Source organism: Ictidomys tridecemlineatus, chromosome 2 (assembly GCF_052094955.1).
Source record: "Ictidomys tridecemlineatus isolate mIctTri1 chromosome 2, mIctTri1.hap1, whole genome shotgun sequence".
NCBI classification, from domain to species: domain Eukaryota; kingdom Metazoa; phylum Chordata; class Mammalia; order Rodentia; family Sciuridae; genus Ictidomys; species Ictidomys tridecemlineatus.
In genome coordinates this window covers 127,306,988-127,332,625 of record NC_135478.1, presented here as the reverse complement: position 1 = coordinate 127,332,625, position 25,638 = coordinate 127,306,988, and the positions used below count along the sequence as shown (strand labels likewise).

Below are 25,638 nucleotides of genomic sequence, written 5' to 3'. Positions count from 1 at the left end.
AAGATGTTCTTGAAAGAAAAAAAAGGAATAAAGTATAAAAGAAAACATGGTGAAAAGAAAAAAAATAGCAAATCTCTTTACTCTTGATCTCTTTTAACTTACTATTCATGTCTTCCAGGAGGATGGTGAGGCACTTGCTAAACCAAAAAAGAAATATAATGTCAAGAACTCATTTTACAAGTCCTCTACACAGAAGTAAGTTTTTTTTCCTCCAGTAGAATTTTCATTTTAAAATATATTTCTTTGTCCTTAATGACACATGTAATGGGTTGATAATATCCTGGATCCTATGAGTAATTCAGAAAACATCAAACACAGACATTTACTTACTCATGTTGCCTGAATAATAAACATTTAAGGGTCTTAAAGAACATCTACATTCGGTAGTTAATAAAATAAAAACAAAGGAAATGGAGAGAGACAGACAGACAGATAAACACACTAGAGGAGAGTACAGTGTCATAGAGAATAATGACATACACTACAGAAAGCTTACAGGAGAATGCAGTGACTCAGGAGCCCATGTGCTAGGCTATGAAATATGTCCATGAACAAAGCAAAGTGAGGTCTCTGTTTTCAAAGGCTCTCATTCTAAAGGGAGGGAAACACATAGATAGAAAGTAAATAGTTATTGCTTTAGAAAGTGATATTAAAAAAAGAAAGGAAAAGTAGAGTGCCACAGGTATGGGATAGTGGACTTCAGGCATCTGCAGAAGGTGTGGAGAGGCCTCCTTGAGCAATGGGTTTAAACAGAAACTTGTAAGAGGAGAGAAAAAGTTGTAAGGATGTTGGGAGAAAGCAACTAAACTGTAGGCAGAGGGAGCATAGCACAAAAGCCCCCATTGGAAGTGTTTAAGTTGTTGTGGGAGGGCACTAGGCCAGCATGCCTAGAGCCAGGGTCAAGTTTGGGGGTGGGGGTAGTGGTAGCAAAAGAATAGGTCAGCAGTTTTTACTGTCTGAGAGTTCTGTTGATCAAAAGTCCAGACATGTCCCAATGGGGTTCACTGTCCTGGACCCTCCAAGTGGGAATGAAAGTGTCTGCTGGGACAATGTCCTCATCTTCCAAGACCATTTGGGCTGTTGGTGGAATTCAGTTTGTTGCAGCTCACAATCTTTGTTTTTTCAACAACAAAGAACATCTGCTACTGTTTTGTCACTTTTTAGGGTTCCTTTGATTAGGCAGTCCCACTCATGTCATCTACCTTTTGAATAATTCAAATTCAGCTGATTAGGGACCTTAGTCACATGTGCTCAATCCCCTTTACCACATAAAGTGACATATCATAGGCATACTCTCCCATTGTGTTTACTTGCTGCCACACTAAGAGGGCATGGGGGATTCCATCTGGCATGTACCCCAAGTAGCAGAAATCAGGACAGGGGGTTGTCATAAAGAATGTCACAGAATGTGATGGTGTTGTGAACTACATCAATTGACTATGTGCTTTGCATAAACTGATCTTATTAATTTCCCAGAGCTTATGAAGCTGTTCCTTGGGACAAAATGCTACCACCAAAACTAGATCCAGAAATAACAACAGTAGAGAAAGCGGCTGACCTCATCTCACAGTGTTTTACACTGAAAAGATATGAAAGAGTACCAGCAATAACCCAGGTCTGTGAACACTGCTTGAGCATCCTTGAGTTTGTTACTGTTAATGAACTAGACTCCAAAACTTTGGTTCACAATAGTATTTTGGTTAAGAATTACATATGAAGTTGAAAGTTACTTAATCATGAATGCCATTACTAACTGGAAATATTTTAATATTATCAACTCTGAAAATTTTTATTATGGGATTATTTCTCAAAACTCATTAGCGATAACTTTATTTTTTAAAAAATCGCTATAGAATAAGTAAAAGAATGAAGGAGACAGAAACAAAATATTCCAACAGATAATATATGCTGAGAATAGTTATGAAAATAGGTTCTAGAATTTCTCTCTGTGCTCTTCAAGGCAGAAGTTATATCTATGAGTTATAGATTGCTATATCCTTTCTCTGATTATGTGATAATGATAAAGCATACCAAGCTGTGAGGAGAGATGTCCTCTTTTTTAATTTGTGAATATTAAGAGAATTTGCAACATAGATTATATTCATTCCAAAGAGTATTTTTATAAACTGTGAATCTGTTAATGTTCCTCTTCTGATTAAACATGTCTTTTTAAAACTATCAAATCCATGCTTCTAGACATGACACATGCCCAATATTCCATATTTAGCCATAGCTCCCTTTTCTCCCTTCCATAGTGTTCTTTTCCTCTGGCTTTCCCTTCTATCACCCAAGCACCAATCCATAACACATCCAAATTCTCTCTGTTGAACTTCTTCCTAGTCCCCAAGTCTGCCATGCTCCCTCTCAGATCTTGTGTTTTGCAGTGTTATTTTGCCTTGGTCCCCTTTCTTTGTTCCAGGCTAAACCCAAAGCATTCTTGAGATCTCGGTCCTCACTTTTGACCTCCCAACTCTGCATTAGATATCTCTGCTTTGTTCTTCTACTTTCTACTTCCATTGATTGGAAGTAGAAACACACTTTGTAATTCCATTGATTTCTCATCCTTTGCTGACATACTTCATTACATAAAGTTTAGTTAAGCAGTTGATTACTTGTCATAATAAAGTTTTTGAATATACAAAATGCATAGGATTGAAAAAGACGTCATTTGTATTGAAATACAGTAAGAAATGTGGATCCTTAAGAGGTTGGTGAACCACAAATTAAGAAGCACACATTATCTGGTAAATTTTCTTCAGATTTTATGGATAAAAATGATAATAAGACAGAAAAACATAGCTTCAATATGAAAAAATCAAACCTGGGATTTTCACATAGGAATTAAGATCAATTAAAGGACAAACAAAAATTTGTATGGTTCCATCTATTTGTAAGGATTTCTCAATTACTTCAAAATATTTTTATATCATGCAAAAATTGGTTTCATCATTATATTTTTCCTAAGTGCTAAATTATATTAGCATCCAAAATCCTCCCCAGGAAAGATGAGGTCCAGAACTTAGGAGCTAGGCTGGGCTGGAAAGGGGCACTAAGATGGACCTGAGGGCAGTAACTGGATGAAACTGAAACCAGACTTTTCACAGAGGGTTGGGGCTGAAGGAGGTGGATCTGAGGCAGATTCCAGCTGGGAGAAAACAAGTTAGAAAAGGGAGTCAAAGTGTAGAGTGGAGACAGACCCAGAGTGACTCAGGAATCAAGCCCTGAGTTGCAGAAATGCCTAGAGAGTGCCTTCACAGAGAGCCTGTGCTCCATCCTGATGTGAGAGTGCTAGAAAGGATGCTGGAGCCTGTCTGTATCTTTGACGGGATAGTGATTTGTTCATTAACTGTCTCTTATTTGGTTATGATTTTAGATGGTCGGTGGACTCTGGGACAGATTTCAGACAAGATCATTCTTAGCACCAGTCAAACCAGTCAGTTTGTAAGTTTTATCTCCTAAGGTCCTCATTTCAAATTTATAACCATCACATATTTATCATGAATTATCTGATGCCCTAACTCAAGGATTAGAGGGACAGAAGAGGGGCCTATTTTTTGATAAAAGAGTGTTCCAGCAACCCTCAGTCCAGCATCTGTAAGACAATATGATATTGGGTTTCTTGTTTATAAACTCAACATAAATTTTATCATGCATATTTATGCCATTTAACATTCTGTCCTGTATTGTGCTTGCCAGACACATAGGTATTGACTGTCTCTAGATTTTTGTTTTCTCTACAGTGTAGTCTTCCACTAAATAGATTTACCACAATTTATTCACCTATCCTTATAATGTAATTTTAATTCTAATTTTTATCAGAGTTGGAACAGCATTTACATATTTCATATATACAAATATAAAAATATTTCTAGTTTTTATATATGGAAATTAGGTCATAATTGCTTGCTCAAGCAGTGTATACTTCTTCTGAACCTTCTAGATTTTCCATATTCTTCTTTTTTTGTGGGGGAGGGTATACCAGGAATTGAAATCAGGAGCACTGGACCACTGAGCCACATCCCTAGCTATATTTTGTATTTTATTTAGAGACAGGGTCTTACTGAGTTGCCTAGCACCTCGCTTTTGCTGAGGTTAGCTTTGAACTCTTGATCCTCCTGCCTCAGCCTCCCAAGCTAGAGGCATGGGCCACTGTACCCAATGATATTTCATATTCTTCAAATGAATTTTACCAATGGATTCTCTCACTGGTAGTGCTTAAGTTCCCATTACAGCACATTGTGGAAAGTTTTTAGAATTTTCAGATTAAAAATCATTCCGTCTTGGAAGAATGAAATTGTACCTCATTACAGTATCATCCTACACTTACCTGATTACTAATAATCATTTTTGTGTGTCTATGAATTAGTTGAATTTTCTCATTTTGAACTTATCTTATTTTGCCCCTTTTGCTGTTGGTGTCCTTGTCTTTTACTTACTGATTATAGAAACCTTTATGTTTAATATTCTGTATTAAAATCCTTTATTAGTAATAGTCACAAAATAACTTCTTCTAGTCTGTGACTTTTCTGTATTAAGGTGTCTGAAGTTTTAAATTTTAATTTATTCCATCAATGTTTTCCTTCAGGTTTCATTGGTGTGGTGGAGTGTTAAATAAACTTTTCCTACTCTGAAACAATAAAAGATAGTCTTTCTTGTCTTAGTTTTTTTTTCCTAAAATATTTGAAGTTTTGTTTTTCACAATTATCTGTTTAAAACAATTGATATTTGCTCTTATCTATGATATGAGTTAGGAATTCATTCTCTCAACACAAATAAGCAATTATCCCAGTTTGGTTTACTGAGTAGACATTGTTAAATAGTTTAATGGATGATTTGTAGCCTGATGTTTCCAACATTTTCAAAAGTTAAATAGAGTAGAAAACATGAGTTTTAAAACAGAACTATGTGCTTTTCAACAAATAATGTAGTCAGTTACAAAGAGTAGCCTGAGACAGTCATCACAAAAAGAAAAGATGTGCTTTCCAGGAAGATGTCATCCCATCTTTTGCTCTCTGGAGTTTCATATGATTTTCTGCTTTTATGATAATCAATTTGATCATCACCTCAATAGGAGGGTTCCTCTTCCACATTTAATCATACATTTACTGATTCACAATTGATTCCAAAGTGAAATGCAGGAGACTTTGTCCACAGTTAAAAAAATTAATGAGAGTATTTTCATAAATTTCAGTTATTAAAAAAATAATATCAAGAATCACATTTTTTACATCTTTGAATATTGCCCTTTGAAAGGGAATTTTTAGGGAAGGGAAGGGAAAGGAGGACAAGGGGGAGGGGTGGCAAGAGAGGGTAGAAGTGAGGGTGGATACAATCACAAACGTTATATGTGAAAATAAACAAATACGGCAACTAAAAAAAATAAAATAAAAATCTACTATAAAGTAACTTTAAAAGGATTTTCTTATCATTAGAAAGAAAGGAATAATGAAATGGAAATATTTAAAAGCATAACCAAGGACCACTACAAGATCCACAAATGCAAGTAGGGACAATTTTTGAAAAGAATATTGATTCTCACAAAATAACTTATATCTTATTGATCCATATCTAATGTGCAAGATTTTTTTATAGAGATTATTTACAATGTCATTTTGCCAAGTATATAAATCACTATGTTAGTCAGCTTTGTGTTGCTATGACCAAAACACTTGACCAGAACAACTTAGAGGAGGAAAAGTTTGGTGCTCATGGTTTCCGATGTTCAGTCCATGATTGGCCATCTCCATTGCTGTGGGTCTGAGTGAGGCCAAACATTAGAGGTGGAGGGATATGGCAGAGAAAAGCTGCTCAACCATGGCAGCCAGAAAAGAGGGAGAGGGAGGGAGGGAGGGAAGCAGAGATGGGGGTGGAGAGAGAGAGATGTGAATGCACAACGGATCAACTATAAACCCAGACATGCCCCCAGTAATCAACTCCCTCCAGCTACATCTCACCTGCCTACAGTTACCACCCAATACAGTAGTCCATTCAAATTATTAATCTATCAAAAGGATTAATTCACCATGGTATAACTCTCATAATCTAATCATTTCACCTCAGAATATTTCTGTGTTGTCTCACACATGAGCTTTCAGAGAGCAACTCATATCCAAACCTTAACAATTACTCCAGGATACAAATTGAATGATAATGATACTGTATATAAAAATTGAAACACTCATATATAAAGCAAGATGGAAATGTTGAACATTCAAATGTCTTTAATTCAAAACACATGAATTTTTAATACTAATTCTTAATATGTGAATGTTAATTAAATATTTTTACTTCCATCTTTTTATTCCCATATCATGTGTTCAAATAACTCACCCATATTGGGGAATACTATTTTAGTTTATATGAATGTACTGCATTTTTATTTTCATTTTGGTGATATATCAGCTAGCAAATGAAAACTTTTTCTCAGAACTCCTCAGGGTACTGTGCACCTTTAAGCCTTCCTCTATAAAAATTTGCTCCCAAAAATCTACACATAAACCTATTTGTGAGTGTCTATTCATAATCTCCAGAACCTAGAAACAACCATGATGTCCTTAAGCAGATGAATAGACACTAGACTATTTCCATACTGTGGAGTACTACTCGGCAGTGAAAAAAGCATGTGCATACAGCACACAGTAGGGACAAATCTTTTTTTATTTGTTTTAATTAGTTACACATGATAGTACAATGATATTGACATATCATACATTTGAATCAGATGGGGTATAATTTCTCATTTTTCTGAGTGTACAGGTTGCAGAATCATATTGGTTATATATATATATATATATATATATATATATATATATATATATATATATATATCAATAAAACACTCTTTGTGTATGACTGTTTTAATTGACCAAAATATATTTAAGATTTGTCCCTATTTTAATAGAGTGATTTATCATATGGTTCCATTTATATGACATTCTGAAAAGATAAAATTACATCTTTAGATTATTTCTAAGATTATAAACTTTTAAAGATCAATTCCTATGAGAGATATCTGAAATTTTTTAATATTAATAAGAGAAATATTATAATCACTCATTAACAATTTCAATAATAAAACTGCTTATATTTTCTTTTTCTAAGTGTGAGTCCAAGTTCTAGAAGTCAATACATTCCTCTCTATACGTAAGTAATGTCTCTCTCTGTTTTAAAGAACATGAAATTTATATCTAAATAGTAGTTGCTTTTAGCTCACTTATGTTTGTACTTCACTTTTTAGAACAACTATGTGTTCTAGCAGATTTATAATGTTTTCCTGGCATAGAGACTGATCAGTGTCAGGAGTGTCATTAAAAGTTTATTAAAGAATTTGATTAAGTTAAAAATAAAAAGAGCAATATTTTTTTCTGTTTTTACAAATAGAATATTTTATAAAATCAATATCATGGGTGTTACTACTAGTATTCTCAAAAAGAAAGAGTCATATAATTCATGGGAAAGGAGAGGTGCTCATTGACACCTAAGTGCAGGAAATGCCACCTCTTATTCTTATGCATTTAAATCTGGCTTTCTGGGAATAGCAAGGAAATACATCATGTGCCTTTTGGGGATCTTCTTTTATTTTTTTTTAATTTGAAGAATAACCCAGGAATGCAGTAGATTCAAGATCATGGAAGAGGATCTAAACCTTCAGTCCTTACCTCCCCTACTCATCACTGTCTCCTCTTCTTGCCTATGATAGAATTAATTAGTGACTCTATAGATGGCCCCAAATCTCCTTGAAACACTCTCCAACTGACAGGACTCACCTCCTGACCTTCTTTCAGCTCCCAGGGGCTCATCACCATTGACAGTTTCCAACCATCTACCCAGACTCCCATTCTGCAGGAAACTTATTGCCTATGGTAGATACCAACTTCCATCACGCCTCAGTACCCACCCGGTGTCTACAGAAGGGTTTGTCCTAGGACTGCAGAAACCGAAACCGTCACTTCTTTATTCAGAAACATAAAGTTGTTGTTATTGTCCGTCAGCCTCAAACTTAAAATCAAACAGCATGGCATCTCTGAAGAAAAAAAAAATCTCCATTGGTTGATTTGATCATTTGTATTTTTTAGGAAATTGTTCCATCATTATGTCTTCATTTTTAACATTCTGAGCTTTGGATTGATTTTGGCAAAACAGATTTCTTTTAGAAGTTAGAACCCTGTCCAACTATTCCTCCTAGGTTTCATATGAAGACACATGGATTTTCTTCTCTTTTCACTTTAACAGTGGTCATGTGCAGACTACAAACGCTGATGATGTGGACAACCCTTTTGGAGACACCAAATCTTTAGCAAAGCCTCGGTGCTCTAGAATCCTTTATTCAACCACAAGTCAGTAAGTGCCATTCAGAATTATTTCACTTATTTTATTATTAAGTTTGAGACAATGATGGGCTTTACAAATGAAGGACTAGAAAATGGCCTAGCCTGTTAATGAACATAATGTATTCATCAGTTTTCCATTCCTATAACAAAATACCTGAGAAAATCAACTCACAAGGAGGAAAGATTTATTTATTTTGTTCATGGATTTAGAGGTTTCCCTCTACAGTCATTTAGCTCTTTTGCTTTGAGCCTATGGTGAGTCAGAACATCATGGTGGAAGCAAGTGATGAAATAGAGTTGCTCACCTCATGATGGCTGAGAAATAAGGAGAGAGAGAGAGAGAGACAAAGGGACCAGGGGCCTAATATCCCCTTCAAGTGCACACCCCAAATAACCTAACTTCCTCCCACTAGGCCCCATCTTAAAAAGGTTCTAGCACCTCCCAGTGGCATCACAGGCTGCTGATGAAGCCTTTAACATATGGCCTTTGTGTGACATTTAAGAGCCAAACTGTAGCACATACCTTAAAGGAAAGATACTGCTTCCTGAAAGAAATGTAGCTTATCACAAAGGAGATTAGAGTTCTGAACAAGCCATCTCTGTAACTTCAGTGTCTTTGTCTGACATCTGGGATACAAAATGCCACCAAGCAGGCTGATTATAGGAGGACTGATAATGTTTATAAAAGCACCAGAGACATGCTAATGAATAACAGACCAGTGTAAAAGTTGGTAAAACTGGGTTCTTTTTCAAAAACAACACACCTGAGTTTTTTCAGTTCTAGTAAACTACTTCATAGAACTTTGGTCTGAGAGTGGTCGTGCAACCCAGCAACCCTGAAAGTGCCTTTGATGCCAGAAGTAAGAAGAAAGATGACAATGAAATGTGACATGCCTCAGTAAAAGATTTGAGGAAAGACCAGACACCATCAAACCAAAGTCTGATATTGGGGACTTTTCACCAGTCTTTATATACACTTAATGAGATACTCCTTGATATCCAAATAACCCCATCATAATGTTGGGTTACATGAATAAGTCAAAAATGCACTGAATGTGTCTAAAATATTTTGAACGTGTTAGCTTTGCAGTATGACACACTGTAGAGAGACCCCTGTCCACCTTGATAATCAAGGAGCTGACTGGGCTCACTGCGCACCATCTCAAAAGAGAACTGAACCACATAGCAATAGCCAAAGAATGAATCCAAGTTGAAATTCAAAGTATGTTCTCAAAATACGTATCACTTTTGCACATTGTAAAGTGAAAAAATAGAACAGATCATTTTTTAAAATATTGAGGATTATCTGTATGTGTTACAAATAGGTTTTGTTTATATCTATTATTTATACACACAAACATATGGTTTACCAATGGGAATACTGGAGTTCAGAGAGCTTAAATTAATTATAGTTAGTTACCCTTAGGTATGGGGGCAGCGGAATTGGTTCCATGACCCCCAAAAATATCAAAACTTGAGTATTGCTCAAGTCCCTTTTACACAATGGCTTAGTATTCGAACCTGCGTACATCCTCCCATATACTTAAATCACCTCAAGATTACTTACTTATAACATGTAATATAATGTACTTGATATGTAAATGGTGTTATATTTTATTGTTTAATTATAATGACAAGAAAAAGAAGCTTATACATGTTACAGACAGGTACAATTTTTTAAAACACTTTTGATCTGTGGTTGATTGAATCCATGATACAGAACTTGTGGATACCGAAGATGTATTTTTCTCACAAGAATGGTTCAAAATTTAAGTCCTATTCTCTTTTTGTTATGCCACAGCGTTGCCAAATATCAGAGACACTCTACTATCAGTTTCTATAATGGTTGACAAATCTTGTTGAAGATTTCACGCAAGGCCATCGCATGAATTACAATGGTTTGCTTTTGGCTTTGTTTTGGCTTTTTCCCAGTTCTGGGAATTGAACCCAGGGCCTTGTGCATGCTATGCAAGTGCTCTACCATTGAACTACATCCCAAGTCCTAGTATTTTAAATGATAATAAATGTTTGTTTCTTTAAAACATCAGTCGTACCCATAAGACAACCTAGTTAAATTTTACATTTTCTAGCCTTCAGACATATTCTGCTTTTTAAATGTAATGTGCTCTATTATAATTTTGAATTTTTAGGTAATCTATTTTATCTACTTCTTTGACTACTACATTAAACTATGAAATGTGGCTCAAAACTCTTTGGCTTTCAAATATAACTGCATAAAATATCTCATCAAAGAATTTAATAATGTCTACCTAACACTGGGGGTATAGCCCAGGGATAGAGTGTTTGTTTATCATGTGAAAATCTCTGGGTTCCATCCCCCTCACTGCAAAGAATAACAATAATAATGATAATAATAGTGTCTACCTAAATTACTAGTAATAACATTGAAAAATGAGTTTCTAAAGTATTTCAAGTACAATGCCAAGGGTTATGATATATAAAAATAAAAAGGCGAAGGATTTACTCATAAGGAGCTGAACATATTGTGGGATAGATAAGCTGTATACACAAATAATTATAAAGCAGAATAAAATAAATCTCACAAAAATTAAACTTTAGAATCGTATTCTTTGGGGTAATCCTTCCAAGAGAGGGTGAATTTTAAATATTCAATGTAAAAACATACAATTTTACTTAAAAATTTGGGATTATGCTATTCTACTTTATTTTGCTGTAAATTTCTTTTTTCTTTTTTATTTTTTTAGGCAGTGAAATTATAAGTAGATCATGTAAATTGGGCATTAACTGTAATTCTCAGATTTGGGCACTAGATGGCCTCCAAGGTTGCAAAGTTTCTTCCTTTGATTAGTTTTCCATTTTTAAGATTCTCTTAACATTTTGACACAAAGAAATGCCTTCTATTTTATTATAAAATATTTATATATACAAAATGATAGTATTATGTGTAACTTATAAAATAACACAAAAATTCCTGTATATTCTTCATGTAACTTAATAGATTTTTGTTGAAATCTTTTAAACTACCATGTGCCCCTTCCAGCCTCATCATCCCATTTCCCCTTCCCTACCTCAGAGGTCAACCCTGTTAGACTTTGTGCTCATTCTTGTCTTTCTTTGCTATATAGTTTTGCTACCTGTATTTGAATGTTTAAGCAAAATATTATATTGCTTCCACAATATCTCCTTGAACTATGAAACAAAATGCCGAACATATTAAATATGATGGGATTTACATAATGTCCCAAACCTAGAAGCACATAAACTTACTTTGTGCTAAATAGGGAATGGAAAAATCCTATTAAAATGCAAATATGACTCTTCCTGAATTTTCTCATCTATAGTTTGTTGCAGAGAAATATCTTTATGTTATTCTTTAGGGTCTTCTGCATGATCAATGGAACTTAATCATGGCTGGTAAGCCATACTGAGAATGTTCTCACACCTTAGATGGAAGCAATATTTCAGGCAAGGATTGAGGTCACCTAACTTGACTGAGTGCTTCCATCCTTGGAATCACTGATTTCCCTACAGGATGAAAGTTTTTAAATTTCTCTCATTAGTTGATTTTCTTTTTTGGTCCCTGAATCATCTGACATGTCCAGCATTTTTTGGTGTTGGTAGGAATGGTACTAAAATTTTTAAAATAGTTTGTTTTTATTGTAGAATTGAATCTGATCATTATAGAAAAAGATATGTAATATAAATGACAATTACAATATAAACAAGCTTACCCAATAAAATAACAATTGTTAACATTTTGACATCTATCACTTGACATCTATCACATGCAATTTTTGCCTTGCTTTTGTATATTTATATTGCTATGATCGTAACATTTTTGACACCTTATCATTTCGACATGATCATAGGCAAACCCTTTCATGAATTCACCATAATTTCTAGTTGTGCAAATTTACTAAAATTGACTAGTTCATTTAGGTTATATATGTAAATTGTCTCTATTTTTGGCTATGAAAAATCATTCTTTCAGACACTTTCTACATAAATCTTTTGTACTTCAAAATTATTTACTTAGGGAGACTCTTGAAGTAGATTCTGAAATCCAAATATACAAACAAGCTTATTGCTAAATCATTTTCTGGAGGTATCAAATATATTTACAATGGAATAACATTTAACACTCAATATTTATCCTCATTTTTAATATTAGCATGGATACTCATCAAACATCTTTTTATCTTCCCAATGTGTTCATGTTAAAAATAATTCAAGTATTTTTGAAGTGTTAAAAGTAAAATACCTTTTCTACTTACAATCTCAATATTAAATGTTTAATTTTTTTTTGTTTTTTGAAATCCCTACAAATGTCTGTAGCATATATTTACATGTGCATTGTGTGTGTGTGTGCATTTTGGGGTGTTTATATGTGTGAGATTGAAATACGCACTGGATACTTTTCACATGTTTAAATCATCTTAATAGCTGCATGGTGTCCCACTACAAGATGGTATCAATTTTACATAGGCCAAATTCTGACTACAGTATTTTTTGTTGTAAACAATACAATACAGCAAAATTACTTCTTCATATATATATTTTCATTAAAAAATGCATGCATTCCTGTAGATCACATCCCTAAAAATGGAATTACTACACAAATTTTCTCATTAAAATTTTAAAATTTTCTTATTTGGTAGACATGCTTATTACTAAAAATCATTTAGAATTAGAAAACTCAAAACATTAATACAGTTTCCCATGCAGTTCCTCTTGCCTTTTTTTTTTTTTCTTTTCTTTTCTTTACTGGGGATTAAACCCAGGGTTTGGTGCATGCTAGGCCAAGTATACTACTGCTGAGCTACAACCCTATCCCTGCAGTTTCTCTTATAATTTGAGTCTAGTTGAGGAACTATGATAATCCAGAATATCCACTGGGTTCAAGAAGAATTATTAAAACTCAGGATACTAAACAGTTTTTCCATTTCTTCAAGTAGTAAATATTGTTTACTGGATTTGAATAATGTTCAGGAATTTTTTTATTGATGTAAATTCACCCCCATTTTTCATCTATATGTTAAGCAGAAAAGTTGAGGTAAGGATTGTCTTGATTTTTAAATCTGTAAGAGCTCAATAAATCAGGTTTAAGAAAAGTTCAGTACCTTTTAGTGATTATTTTAGTTTCCTGTAGTTTCTGTGCTTTGCAATCAGCATTTCTCAGTACAAGGCACATAATACCTAAATGATGTGGTACAGATCTATGCACAGTCAGGATCCAGAAGCATTTTGTTCTTGCTTTTTCCTAGGAAAATGGAAAGATCACCTGAAAGTGCCCTTTCTTTTGTAATGGACTCTAAATACTGCAATCACGTGGGATCTTGCATAGAGACAGCTCACCTTGTTATTCCAATGAAGAGAGGTTTGGCATAGGCAAGGCTCAGGCCCAGGTGACAGAGACAATTGAAGAGAGCCAGGGGTGAGGAGGGAGGGGCACTGGCCTTCTAATCCCAAATCAGAGCATGCAGTCACCATTCCTTCATTTTTTCGAACTAGGCAGTGGCCTCCACTGTATCTTCCTCCACTAAGTTGTCATCCTTTATCTCAGAACATCACTCCATTTCCTATTCAGTGTGCTTTCTGTAAGGAATCATTTGAAAAGAGAGGAGTTGACCAAAATGGATTCCCAACAAGCCCGTGGCTAAGGTCTAAGAGGCAAAATGAGAGGCTTCCCTGCCAGTCACTGGGCTGCATTGCAGTGTTAAAAAAAGAAACACACCACAACCCAGATTAAAGAATAACTATGAATAGTTCCTTGCCTTAGCCTGACACTTCTGCCTTTTCAGAGTACTTTCACATCTACTCTCATTTGTTTTTCAAAATAGTATGATGAGAGCAGAGTTTCAGGAACCAATTCTATCCCCATTTTGCAGATGAGGAGGCTGAGGTCAGAGCAAATAATATAAAGAGCCCCAAGTCACTCATTTCATAAGCAGTAAAGAGAAGTCCAGAAAACAGGCCTTCTAATCCCCAGGGCAAACACTTGCTCTTAACCTACATCAAGCAAGCCTTTTGCCTCTGGCAAGGAACTGGCTTCTTAACTAAAACATAAAAGCTTTGTGCTATATTATTTCTACATCCCCTTCTAAATGCGAGATGGGAAGAGTCTAAGACCCCAGGGGAAAAATATAACCACTAGATGATAATAATAACAATTAAATTGTAACTTCTGAGCTATAACCTGGGGCCATAATGTCTCAGGACATTCAGAGTAACACAGTCTCATGAGCAAAAGTCATCGAAGTGATTCTAGTTTTATTTACATTTCTCATTAATCAATAACATCAGACAAATCACAACTCACAATAGACCTCCTGTCTTTTCTTCTCCAGCTGCACAACTCTCAGTGTTCTCTGTAGCCTCCTCCTCCTTTCAGCCCTCTGGACCCCTGGACCCTTTCTCTTTCTCCCTTCACCTCTCATCTTTACGGCCCTGCTTCATTTCCTCCATATTTGCAGCTCCTTTTGCATTGAATCTGCACCACTGTGGACTGGGCACTATGCCTGAACCTTACCTGCATCACATTGACCCCAGAACACCTTCACAGGAAGTATAGTTACTATAACTATTGGTGGGTTATAGATGAAGATAGCTACTTCAGAAAGTTCAGTCAGCTAGTCAAGGGTAGCCCTGAAGTTAAATGGGTCTGTCTCATGCATCCCCCTCATACTTTGCATCTCTGATCTACTTGGGTTCTTTAAACATCTAGATGTGCATTTTAAAAACAAAAAGTACTTATGAGGATTGGGAATGCATCTCAGCAGTAGAGTACTTAGCTAGCATGCACAAGGTCCTGGGTTAAATCTCCAGTACTGTAAGAAAAATAAGTTATAAAATGTACTCATGAACTTGTGGAAGCTATCAGGAGCCATGTCTGCTTTTGACTTCTACCTGGAACTATGCCTGATAGAGAATAGTTTCAAATAAGAGGTTGTCACATATTCTTGAACTTGCATTTACACCCACAGGCTGAATAATGCAGTCTATTTTGACCTAACAAAGCTTTCCTTGGCTAGGCTGGGAGAATGCCAAAAGTCCTTTCCATGTAGTCCAATTGCATCATTTCTCAAGCCCAGGCATTTTGGGTTAAGGTCCATTCTGCCACTTGCCAGTTTGGTTACTTAGACTTTCTTTGTCTCAGACTTTCATGTAAAAAAAAAATGTGCTAATAATAAGACTTATGATACAGGTTTATTGTGAGAATTAAATAATCAATTTATATAAAACATTTTTAAAAGAGAATTTAGTACACAATTATTATTAGTTATGTCTCTAATACATAGAAGTTATGTGCATGCTTAAATTTTTATCCACTTGTGCAATACCTGTATTTTATTTCTTTATTTTCTATAGTTTTTAATTTTAAAGCATTTGTGCTCCCTTTTTACCAATTTACTAAACTTCCTTGTTTTTTGAAATTATTTAATTTCTCTTTTATTGTGTGTTGTTGAGAGAAACCAATTAGCTGTAAGCTTAAGAAGTAAAATATTCATATTTATCCATATAGGAACAAAATCAGGTTTGTGAGAGAATAAGGGTACAAAAGAAGGAGTTCCAAGGACAAGGAGCTATGGAGCGAAGATAAAAAGAAGACTTCACATTTTTTAATGGGCTTCCACTTTTCCCTGTTGTCCTCAATGGAGAGATGAGGTTCATCCAACATAATGAATTCGGAATCCATTTCACAGCCTGTACATTTCAGTATCATGAAACTTTGTTTGCTCCAGCTGAAAAATATAGCCTGGCAGTGGTGTCCCCAAAGAATACACTTTTCTTGATGTTAGGTCAATATGTTGCAAAAAATTGATGGCAAAAATTCCCCCTGTGATGTCCTTGCATGCAAGGGTTAAGTGGAATAAATTTAGTAGCAGCATGAGTGAGAACTTTCATTTTCAAATATTTGGCAGTTTATTATGCAACTACATTCAATTCTCCAGTATAATCAGTCTACTGTTTCATGGTTATGTTGTTGTTAGATATGATGTCCTATCATATGATAGCATTTATATAATGTATGTTACCATTTAGCATCAATAAGTTGCATGCCACTCAGGCACATGCAACTCTTTGTTTTATGTCAAGCCCTTCATGCTACCGACAAATTTAGTCCATCTCTCTGACTTCTTGTCTGCTGTGCTGGAAGGCTCTGATGTTGGAGGTATTTTACTTGCAGGTGTTTCAGAGAGAGTGGAAAAAACCTGTCATACAGATGGAGGGGATTTCCTTTGTAACATGCATGGAAGCTTTAATAAATGTTTGGGGGAAGAGGCACACACATGAATAATTTTCCCTCATTTTGGTTACCTCTCTAACTTATAGCTACATTTCTTCAAGAAAATTCCAAGAAATCCTAAAGGGTATTTCCTAGAATTTGGCAGTTTTCATTCATTTATCCCCTCAAGAAACCTTACAACTCTGCTCTGAAACAGGTTCTTAAACTCCCCACTCTGAAATCATTGGGGAATTATTAAAAGTCCCAATGCCCAGGCCATTCCCCTACTAATTTATTCAGAGTGTTCGAGGTGAGAGCCAGTCACTGGTATCTTTTAAAGGTGCCTGTGAGATTACACCATTTGGAAACCTCTTTTATCTTTGCATCTTTGCAGTTGAGTGTAATGGATAAACTTTGTATTCTCTGCATACCAGGCGTCTATTTTGTGAATGTTTTATTTCTTTAAAGGCTTTTATTTCAACCACAATTAGTTGAGCGCCTACTAAGCACTTAGGATATGCTAACTGCTTTCATGTCCTTTTAATTCCCTTAGTGCCCATAGGGCCCCTAGGAGGGTAGTGTTGATGTCTCTGTGCTGCAGTTGTCTGACCTGAGGCCCAGACACTTTTCTCCACTGGGATAACATTAGGTTTGGATGGGAAGCCTCCCTCTCACTATGGGGCCTCCCCTGCTCTTTAGCTGCCTCATGTTCTAAGCCTCACAAAATCTATTGTTTGTGCCATTTATCCTGGTGTTGTTCTTGATATAATTTCCCTTCACTTTGTTAGTGTCAAGGTATCTCTGATTTCATTGGCTGCAAGACAATAAGCCATCACCAAAACAGTCATAGAATTACACACTTGGAAGAGAAATATGAAGCTTATTAGTGCAATTCTCTGCCTGATGAATAATGAATTATTTTCCCCTAATACTCGGACGCTCATGCATAACAAACATGAGAAGAACACCAAGAAATTGTAGTATGAATCACAGCATTTTTTCCACTCTATTCTCATCCAGGTTCTTTACATTGGTATTATAACCCCATGTCATGACTAAGGCAATAAGCCTCCAACGAATTTCACCCAAAGTCAGGATCCAAGGGCTGATGAGGGGAGTCTTGTATCTGATAGAATTCCATAAACATGGAGCACTTGATCTGCAAGAAGTATGCCTCCTAACCCTTGAGCACACACATTTCACTAACTTAACTCTTTTGTCTGCCTCATCACCTGTTTTGTGTTAGTCAGCTCTTCATCACTGTGACAAAATACTTGTGATAATCAACTTATAAGGGGGTAAGGTTTAGTTTGGTCTGCAGTTTCAGAGGTTTTAGTCCATAGTTGCTTTGGGCTATAGTGGCATGGTACATTATAGTGAGGATCACAGGGCAAAGGGCATCTGTTCACATCATGATGGCCAGAAAACAGAGGGAAAGAGTAGGAGAGAGCAGTATCCCAATGTCTCCTTTAAGGGCATGCCCCCAATATCCCAACTTTCTCCTTTGAGACCCTGGCTTCTGGAAGGTTCCACTACCTCCCCATTAGTGCCACAAACTGGTGACCAATCCTTTTAGCACATGGAGGACATTTGCGATCCAAGCCATACAAAGAGTAACCTTCCTTAAGTTCTATTTTTGAAAATTATTCCAAAGATAAATAGTTCCTGGAGAAAAGTTTTATTTGGCTTATCGGATGAGTGGAAAGGACAACCACTCCTCCACTTTCAGCAGAAGTTTGGTAGTTGCTACTGCATTTAATTTTTGTCTGAGTGTCATTTTTGAATAAGGAACCCACCTCAGGGAAGTCATGCTCTCAAAGACTCAGGGAAAGGAAATACAAACCACTGAGTTGAGCAGAAGCTGCAAACCCAAAGCACATTCTTGATGGTGGCCTTTCTGTTTCTCTCTGTGAAGCCAGCACAGCGAACAGAGTCCTTAGCACTGATAGAACCTCTTGATCTGCAAATAGTGTGCCTATGCCCCTTGATACACAATATAAGTTGTATTTTTCTGTTGCTCTCTCTCTCTCTTTTTTTTTCAGTTATAGATGGACAGAATACCTTTATTTTATTTATCATTTTGTGGTGCTGAGGATCAAATGCAGTGCTTCACAAGTGGTAGACAAGCACTGTACCACTGACGCACAACCCCAACCCTGTGTTGCTCTTTTCATTAAGGTGACATCATAAGCAGTACCATGGCTAGCCTCACTCAAGGTCTCAGCCAGTAATTCTGCTTTTCCCATCTCCTAGGAAAGAATCTGTGTAACCACTTTGAATGTTATCATGGCAAGCATATTAGTTATTTTTCATATTTCTCTGAACTACTGATTTGAGTTGTTCTACGGAAGGTTTTCTAGAGTTTATTTATATACCCATTAGAGAACCTTTCTCTGTATTCATGTATTTTCCTTTTTTCTTCCTTTTTTCTTTTTTTCTCCCTTCTCCCCTGGTAGGGAGAAGGACAGGAAAACAGAACAGTAAATGAAATTGAAATAAATAAACCAATGTGGAATTTATGTGCTGGTTTATGTTTCTTTTCAATGTGCAATTTTAGGAAATCATCTGAAATTAGTGATATATGGCATTAGTGCTGATAAGAAAGATATTTGTTAAATAATACTATAGATGTAAATGTGTGTGTTTATTAATATCAGAGTTGTAAATGTGTGTTTATTAATATCAGAGTTGCATTACAAAGTGATGTGTGGAATATGGGTCTGTAGTTTTGTCAAGAACAGTGCCTTCCTTCGTTATGAAATGGAGCTCAGCAGTGAGTCATGTATATAAAAGATATGCAAATTTAAAATAATAGCAAAACATGCACTTGAAATAAGTTTTTTTTTTCAAACTCAGAGCACAGCTGTTATCTAAATATCTATGTGTCAGCATACCCTGTGCCTGAGACTTCAGTCTTCTCTGGAAAGCACACATTCCAGATCTCATACAAGGAAAAAAAAAAAGACTATATTCTTCTTTACATTTTTCATATTTGTGTTCTAGTTACCATAACTATTTCATAAATCATTATTTTAATTTCCTCTCATCCCCCTCTTTTAACTATTCACTTTAGTGCTCCAAACATCCCAGGATATACTGGCAAGGTTCATTTCACAGCCACCCACCCAGCAAATTCTAATATTTCATCAACAACCCCATCACCAGATTCAGAACTGCAAGGGTAAGTGTGAATCCTATTACTCAATTTGCCCAGATACATTAGAAGGAGAAATCCTAATTATGGTTACTCCATTAAAGAATAATTAAACACTAAGAGTAAATTTGCACTGTTTTAAAAAATGGGCCGTCAATTTCAAAAAAGAAAGGAGTTAATTTTCTTACAAAGTTACAGTTTATCAGGGCTTCTTGAATGTTTTCCTTTTGAATTTTACTCAAAATTACATTGAAAATCAACTGCAGATTAATGTTCATATTCTGTTGCAAAAAAAAAAATCTTAAGACACTTAAGGCACATCCAGGGGACAGGGGACAGTGACTTTTCCTCTTGGACTCACAATTTTACACACAGATCATTCTTTTCCAGTCACCACAAGACACTTGGTACCTGGATGCATGGAACATACATGAAACACATACCTACTTCTTGTGAATAACCATCTTCTTTTTTTAAAGACAAAATTCTGTTGAAAATCACATATATTTCAAACCTCATTTTTGAAAATTGAAAACAAGACAATCTACAGAAGGTAATGGCTGATTATTTTGTTGGAAGCTACTCGTAGAAGCAGCACATTATTTCTCATTAGAACTCAAATTTGAAATCATTTGATGGAAGTCCTGGCCTTGCAAAAAAGATGACACAATTTTGAAAATGCAAATGCTCTGAACCCAGAGGCTGGCCCAATGCTAATGAAGAAGCTGTGGTGGTAGGACAGTAGGGGAGGATGGACAGAGGGTAGCAACCTTCTCCCCTAAACAGGTAACATTTCTCCTAGATCATTCATTTATCACCCATTTATTGAGCACCCAGTCTGGATCAGGCACTGTTCAAAGCACTGAAAACACAGGTTAAACAGAAAAGATCCTGTTCCTCGGGAGCTTTTGTTTGGGGGTAAAAGGAAGTAAAAAAGCACACAAGTAACCAAAGAAACAAAATGATTTTGGATAATGACATATGCTGTGAAAACAACAGGCTACAGTCACTGAATGCCTGGGAAGGGCTTGTTGAGCTTAGTAACTGGGGAACGTTTTCTGAAGAGATGACCTTCAAAAGGAGCTCCTGCCTCAAAGAAGTTGGATTTTCTCTAAAGCAGCAGCTGGAATGGAAGCAGCTGTCATGAACAACTTCTGGGACCATGGTTCCCAGTTTATCTAGCTGTTCATTCTTATACATTTGTCCATTTTGGGGTCAATTCATAGTTCTTTGATTAAGTCAACAGATATTGACTGTATTCCAGCAAATTCACAGGAACTAAATCTGTTTGCAAGTAGCTCAGGATTTCCTGGTAGATAAAAAAAAAAACTAATGACTATAGCAGAGAATGATGACCAGCATCAAATACTATAATAACTTGCTAACTGAGTGCTTCCTAGATACCAGGCACTGCCCTCTGGGTGTCGTGGGCACTAACTCATTTCACCACCCAGGCATCCTGCGAGGAAGGGACTGTTACCATTTCTATTTTATACATAAGGAAACTGAGGCACACACAAAAGCCACAAGGAGATTGGAAGTGCTAAAGAAGACCTCACAGAGGAGGTGGATCATGGCTGACTCTTGGAGGATTGTGATTTGGTCTTACAAATATTTAGGGCAGGGGCTGCAAGTGGGCAGAGCTTGGCATGTTGTAGGGAACCCACAGCAAGCCACCCCTACAGGAGGCAGGAAAGTAATCAGTGGAGGGTTGCCCCCTCCATATACCACTATATTTAGACAGTCCTGTACATCCCATGGAACCTTATGTAGTAAGGACAAGGAAAGGAAAGGAAAGGTGCCTGCTGGCCAAGGGCTTCCTCAATACAACTCAAGTTTTGGTTGAAATTTATGTAGAATTTCTAGCCACCTGATGCACATTTTAAAACGTAGGTTGTTGACTTTCTAGGCAAATATTGTGCATTCAGCTTCCTTTCAATATATTTTCCATTCTCCATAACTACTTATATGATTTTCTAAAATAAATTTCATTATGTATATCTAAGACATAATTTTAGGACACTTATAACCAAATGGTTACATAGTACAACAAATTAATATATATATTATCTCACACAGTTACCCATTCCTTTTTCCCCCATGGAAAAGGAACTAAAATCTATTCATGTAGCAAATGTTCAATATCCCTAGCAATCAGGGAAATGCAAATCAAAGCTACATTGAGATTTAATCTCATTTCAGTTAGAATGGCAATCATCAAGAATCCAAATAATAACACTGGTGAGGAAATGGGGGAAAAGTACACTCCTATATTGTTGATGAAACTGCAAATTTAGTACAGTCATTTTGGAAAGCTGTATGAAGATTCCACCAAAAACTAGGAACAAAACTACCTGTGACTCAGCTATCCCATTACTTGGTATTTATCCTAAAGAACTAAAATAAGCATAATATAGTAATATAAGCACATCAATGTTTACAACAGTGCAAATTATAATAGCCAAGATATGGCAACATCCCATGTGCCTGTCAAGAGTTGAATGGATAAAAAAAATGTAGTATAGATACACAGTGGAGTTTTACTCAGCCATAAAAAATAAGGAATATATGCCATTTGCTTGTAAATAAATGGATGCAACTAAAGAACATCACGCTAATTGAAATAAGCCAGACTCAGAATGTCAAAGGTCAAATGTTTTCTCTCCAGTCTGGAAGCTAGAGCAAAATAAGGGAGAAAAGGTGTGTGTGTGTGTGTGTGTGTGTGTGTGTGTGTGTGTGTGTGTGGTGGGAAGGATTCCATGAAAATAAAAGGGAGATCAGTAGAGTAGAGGAAGGGGATTGAGGGGAAGGAAGTAGGGACAGGAAAAAAAAAAAGGAATGAAATTGACCAAAATTTGCTTTGTACACATATGAATATACCACAGTAAATTTCCCCTTTATGTGTATCTCTAAAGCACTAATTTAAAAAAATTAACTAGACACAAGGAAGACCAGTGGAGTAGAAGAAAGGGGACCAAATGGAGAGAGATGGGGAGGGAAAGAGGAAATCCTAGGGACTGAAGTAGAGTAAATTATATTCCATACATGTATAATTATGTCAAAATGAACCCCAGTATTATGTATAACTATGATGCACTAATGCAAACATTAAAAATAATTATGTAAAAGAATTCTGAATAGAGTACACTATTTTTACTGCTACTGTCCTCATGTTGTACCTTAGATTTCTAGACTTATTCATCCTACATGTCTGCTACTTTTTATCCTTTGACCTATGGCTCCCCATTTCCTCCCCACAGCCTCCCCTTCATAACCACTACTCCGTTCTCTTTCTATATTTGACTTTGACTTTTAAAAAATATTTGACATATAAGTGAGACAGTCTTTCCATGTCTGACTTATGTCACTTAGCATAATGTCCTTTAGGTTCTCCCAGGTTGTAGTAAATGTCAGGATCTCCTACTTTTTAAAGTCTCAATAATATTCTGTTAGCTATATCTATGTCTGTGTGTCTAGTCTATCTTACTTTTGTTTTTTGTACCAGGAATTGAACTCAGGGGCACTTAACTACTGAGCCACATCCCAGACACACACACACACACACACACACACACACACACACACACTCACACACATGCACACATACATATATATATATTTTTTTTTTTTTGAGATGGGGTCTCAGTAGTTGTTTAGGGCCTCATGAAGTTGCTGGGGCTTTGAACTTGCAATCCTCCTGCTTCAGCTACCTGAACCTCTGGGATAACAGGAGTGTGTTGCCATGCTCAGCTATCTTACATTTTCTTTATTCATCAATGGATACCTAAATATATTCCATATGTTGGCTAGCATGCATAATGTTGCCTTGAATTTGGGGTGGAGCTGTCTTTAGGAGGTGGTGACTTCACCTCTTTTGGATAGATACTGTACCCCCAATAGGAATTTCTGGATCATATGCTAGTTCTATTTATAATTTTTTGAGGAACCTCCATCTATTTTCCTCATGGTTTCACCAATGTACACTCTCACCACCAATATGCAAGGCTTCCCTTTTCTCCCCACACTCACCAACACTTGTTATCTTTTGTCTTTTTGATAATAGCTTTCCTATTTATCTTGTGAGGAAGTAAATTTCCTATTTATGATTGTGAGGTGATATCTCATATGGTTTTGATTTCCATTTCTGTGATGATTAGTGATATTGAGCATTTTTCACATGCTTATTGGCCATTGTTATATCTTCTTTGACAAAATGCCTCTTCTGGTCCTTTGCCCATATTTTAACTAGACTATGTGGTTTTTGTTTGTTTGTTTGTTGCTATTGATTTTATGAATTCTTTAAAAATTTTGGCTCTTAACTCTTTTTTATACATATAGTTTAAAAATATTTTTTGTCCATCCATAGGTGACCCTTTTATTTTGTTAACTGTTTCCTTTGCTCTAATCATGCTGTTCAGTTTATTGTAGTTCCATTTACTTGTCTTTAATTTTGTATCCTGAGCTTTGGTGTGATATCTAAACAATCATATCCATGGTCAATGTCCAAACACATTTTGAAATGTTACAAATCAAATTTCAAAGGCAGAGTGATAAACATGTAGACAGTTAACACGTTTCCCTACATGTAAGGACATTAAGAAACAATGTCAAAGTTAAATATGTTCTTATATCTACCATTTAGATTTGTCTCCCACAAAGAACTCAGATAAAAACCCTGCGGCTGGATGGTTCACCATTGAGGGAGCCAAATCAAAGCCATTCAGACAAAGCAAGTGCTTTACATTTGTAATCCCTCATCTTTTCCTATATAATCTATTTTCTCACCTCAAATATCTGAGATTTCCATCCCAACATCCTATTGCTCTAACAAATTTCCATAATCACATAAGTCAATTATCCAATGTGTGGAAAAAATATCATTTTATCTTTAAGATAAATATCTACCTTTAAGTGGAAAACTATTCCTCACTATTATAATTAGAGAGATGAACTTGATTCTTTCATGGGGATGCTAGGTCTAGTTTTAGGTTCATGAATACTCCCTAGTGGGGGTTCCCATAACCCTCCCCCCATCCACACATACTGCATACACAGCTGTCATTACTGCCCTGGAGTAGGAACCCAGAACCCTCTGAAGTGGTTTCTCTAGTGTTCTCATTCCAGATAAGATTCTGGAGAAAATGACATCAGCTAGTGTCACCCCTGACTAGGTGATGGCTTGTATTGGATCTACACTACCCCAATCTACAACCTCCTCATTCACCCTTCACAATAACTCCCTGGGGCACAAGGAAGTATAGTGGGGAAGGGATAAGGAGAGTTTAAATGAAAAATATCCCTATATGGACCTGCCATCTGCATTTAGGTTTGCTCTTGTGATTAGAAAATTGGTCCCTTGAGACTATCCACCAAAAAGAGTCACCTCTGAGTTTTTGTAACACTATATTTAATTTTTAAAAAATTTCCAGAGAGTGTGAGCCCAGGTGTCTCTCTGCAGAGTATCATGGGAACATAGTGAGGTAACTTCCTTCTGTTTATGCCTACTTGAGCTGATGCATTTTTTCCTATTATTTCTACACATGGGCATCCCCTGGGAATTCCTGAATGTTAGCCTTTGCCGTATGCTTACTTTTTCTCTATAATCTTGTTTTCTTTTAAGAGACTACTAGACTAATCCTTGTGGTGCTATCTTCAAACTGTTTAGTCTACCTAAGCTTCTGTCCCTTCCCCACACTCCTGTCAAAAGACTTGGGCTGTCCAAGGTGACCCCTCATTTCCTCTGCCATTCATCTGAATATGAATCTCTGAAATAGAGTTTTTTTTGTCTTTTTTGAAAAATTTATACATGACAGCGGAATGCATTACATTTTTTATTACACATATAGAGCACATTTTTCATATCTCTGGTTGTATACAAAGTATACTCACACCAATTTGTGTCTTTATACATGTACTTTGGATAATAATGATCATCATATTACACT

At 36.0% G+C, this 25,638-nt stretch overlaps 1 protein-coding gene across 1 annotated transcript in view; it reads left to right on the top strand.

The window, feature by feature from the left end:
- LOC101964337 (sperm microtubule inner protein 7) overlaps positions 1 to 25,638 on the top strand; it is a 174,086-nt gene that overhangs the window by 141,424 nt on the left and 7,024 nt on the right. Inside the window, exons 2-7 of the mRNA XM_078039754.1 lie at positions 119 to 195; positions 1,477 to 1,615; positions 3,374 to 3,441; positions 7,102 to 7,143; positions 8,233 to 8,340; positions 19,613 to 19,720. Of these exons, the coding sequence (XP_077895880.1) occupies positions 1,505 to 1,615; positions 3,374 to 3,441; positions 7,102 to 7,143; positions 8,233 to 8,340; positions 19,613 to 19,720 (437 nt within the window). The 5' untranslated portion in view covers positions 119 to 195; positions 1,477 to 1,504. The remainder of the gene's footprint in view (positions 1 to 118; positions 196 to 1,476; positions 1,616 to 3,373; positions 3,442 to 7,101; positions 7,144 to 8,232; positions 8,341 to 19,612; positions 19,721 to 25,638) is intronic.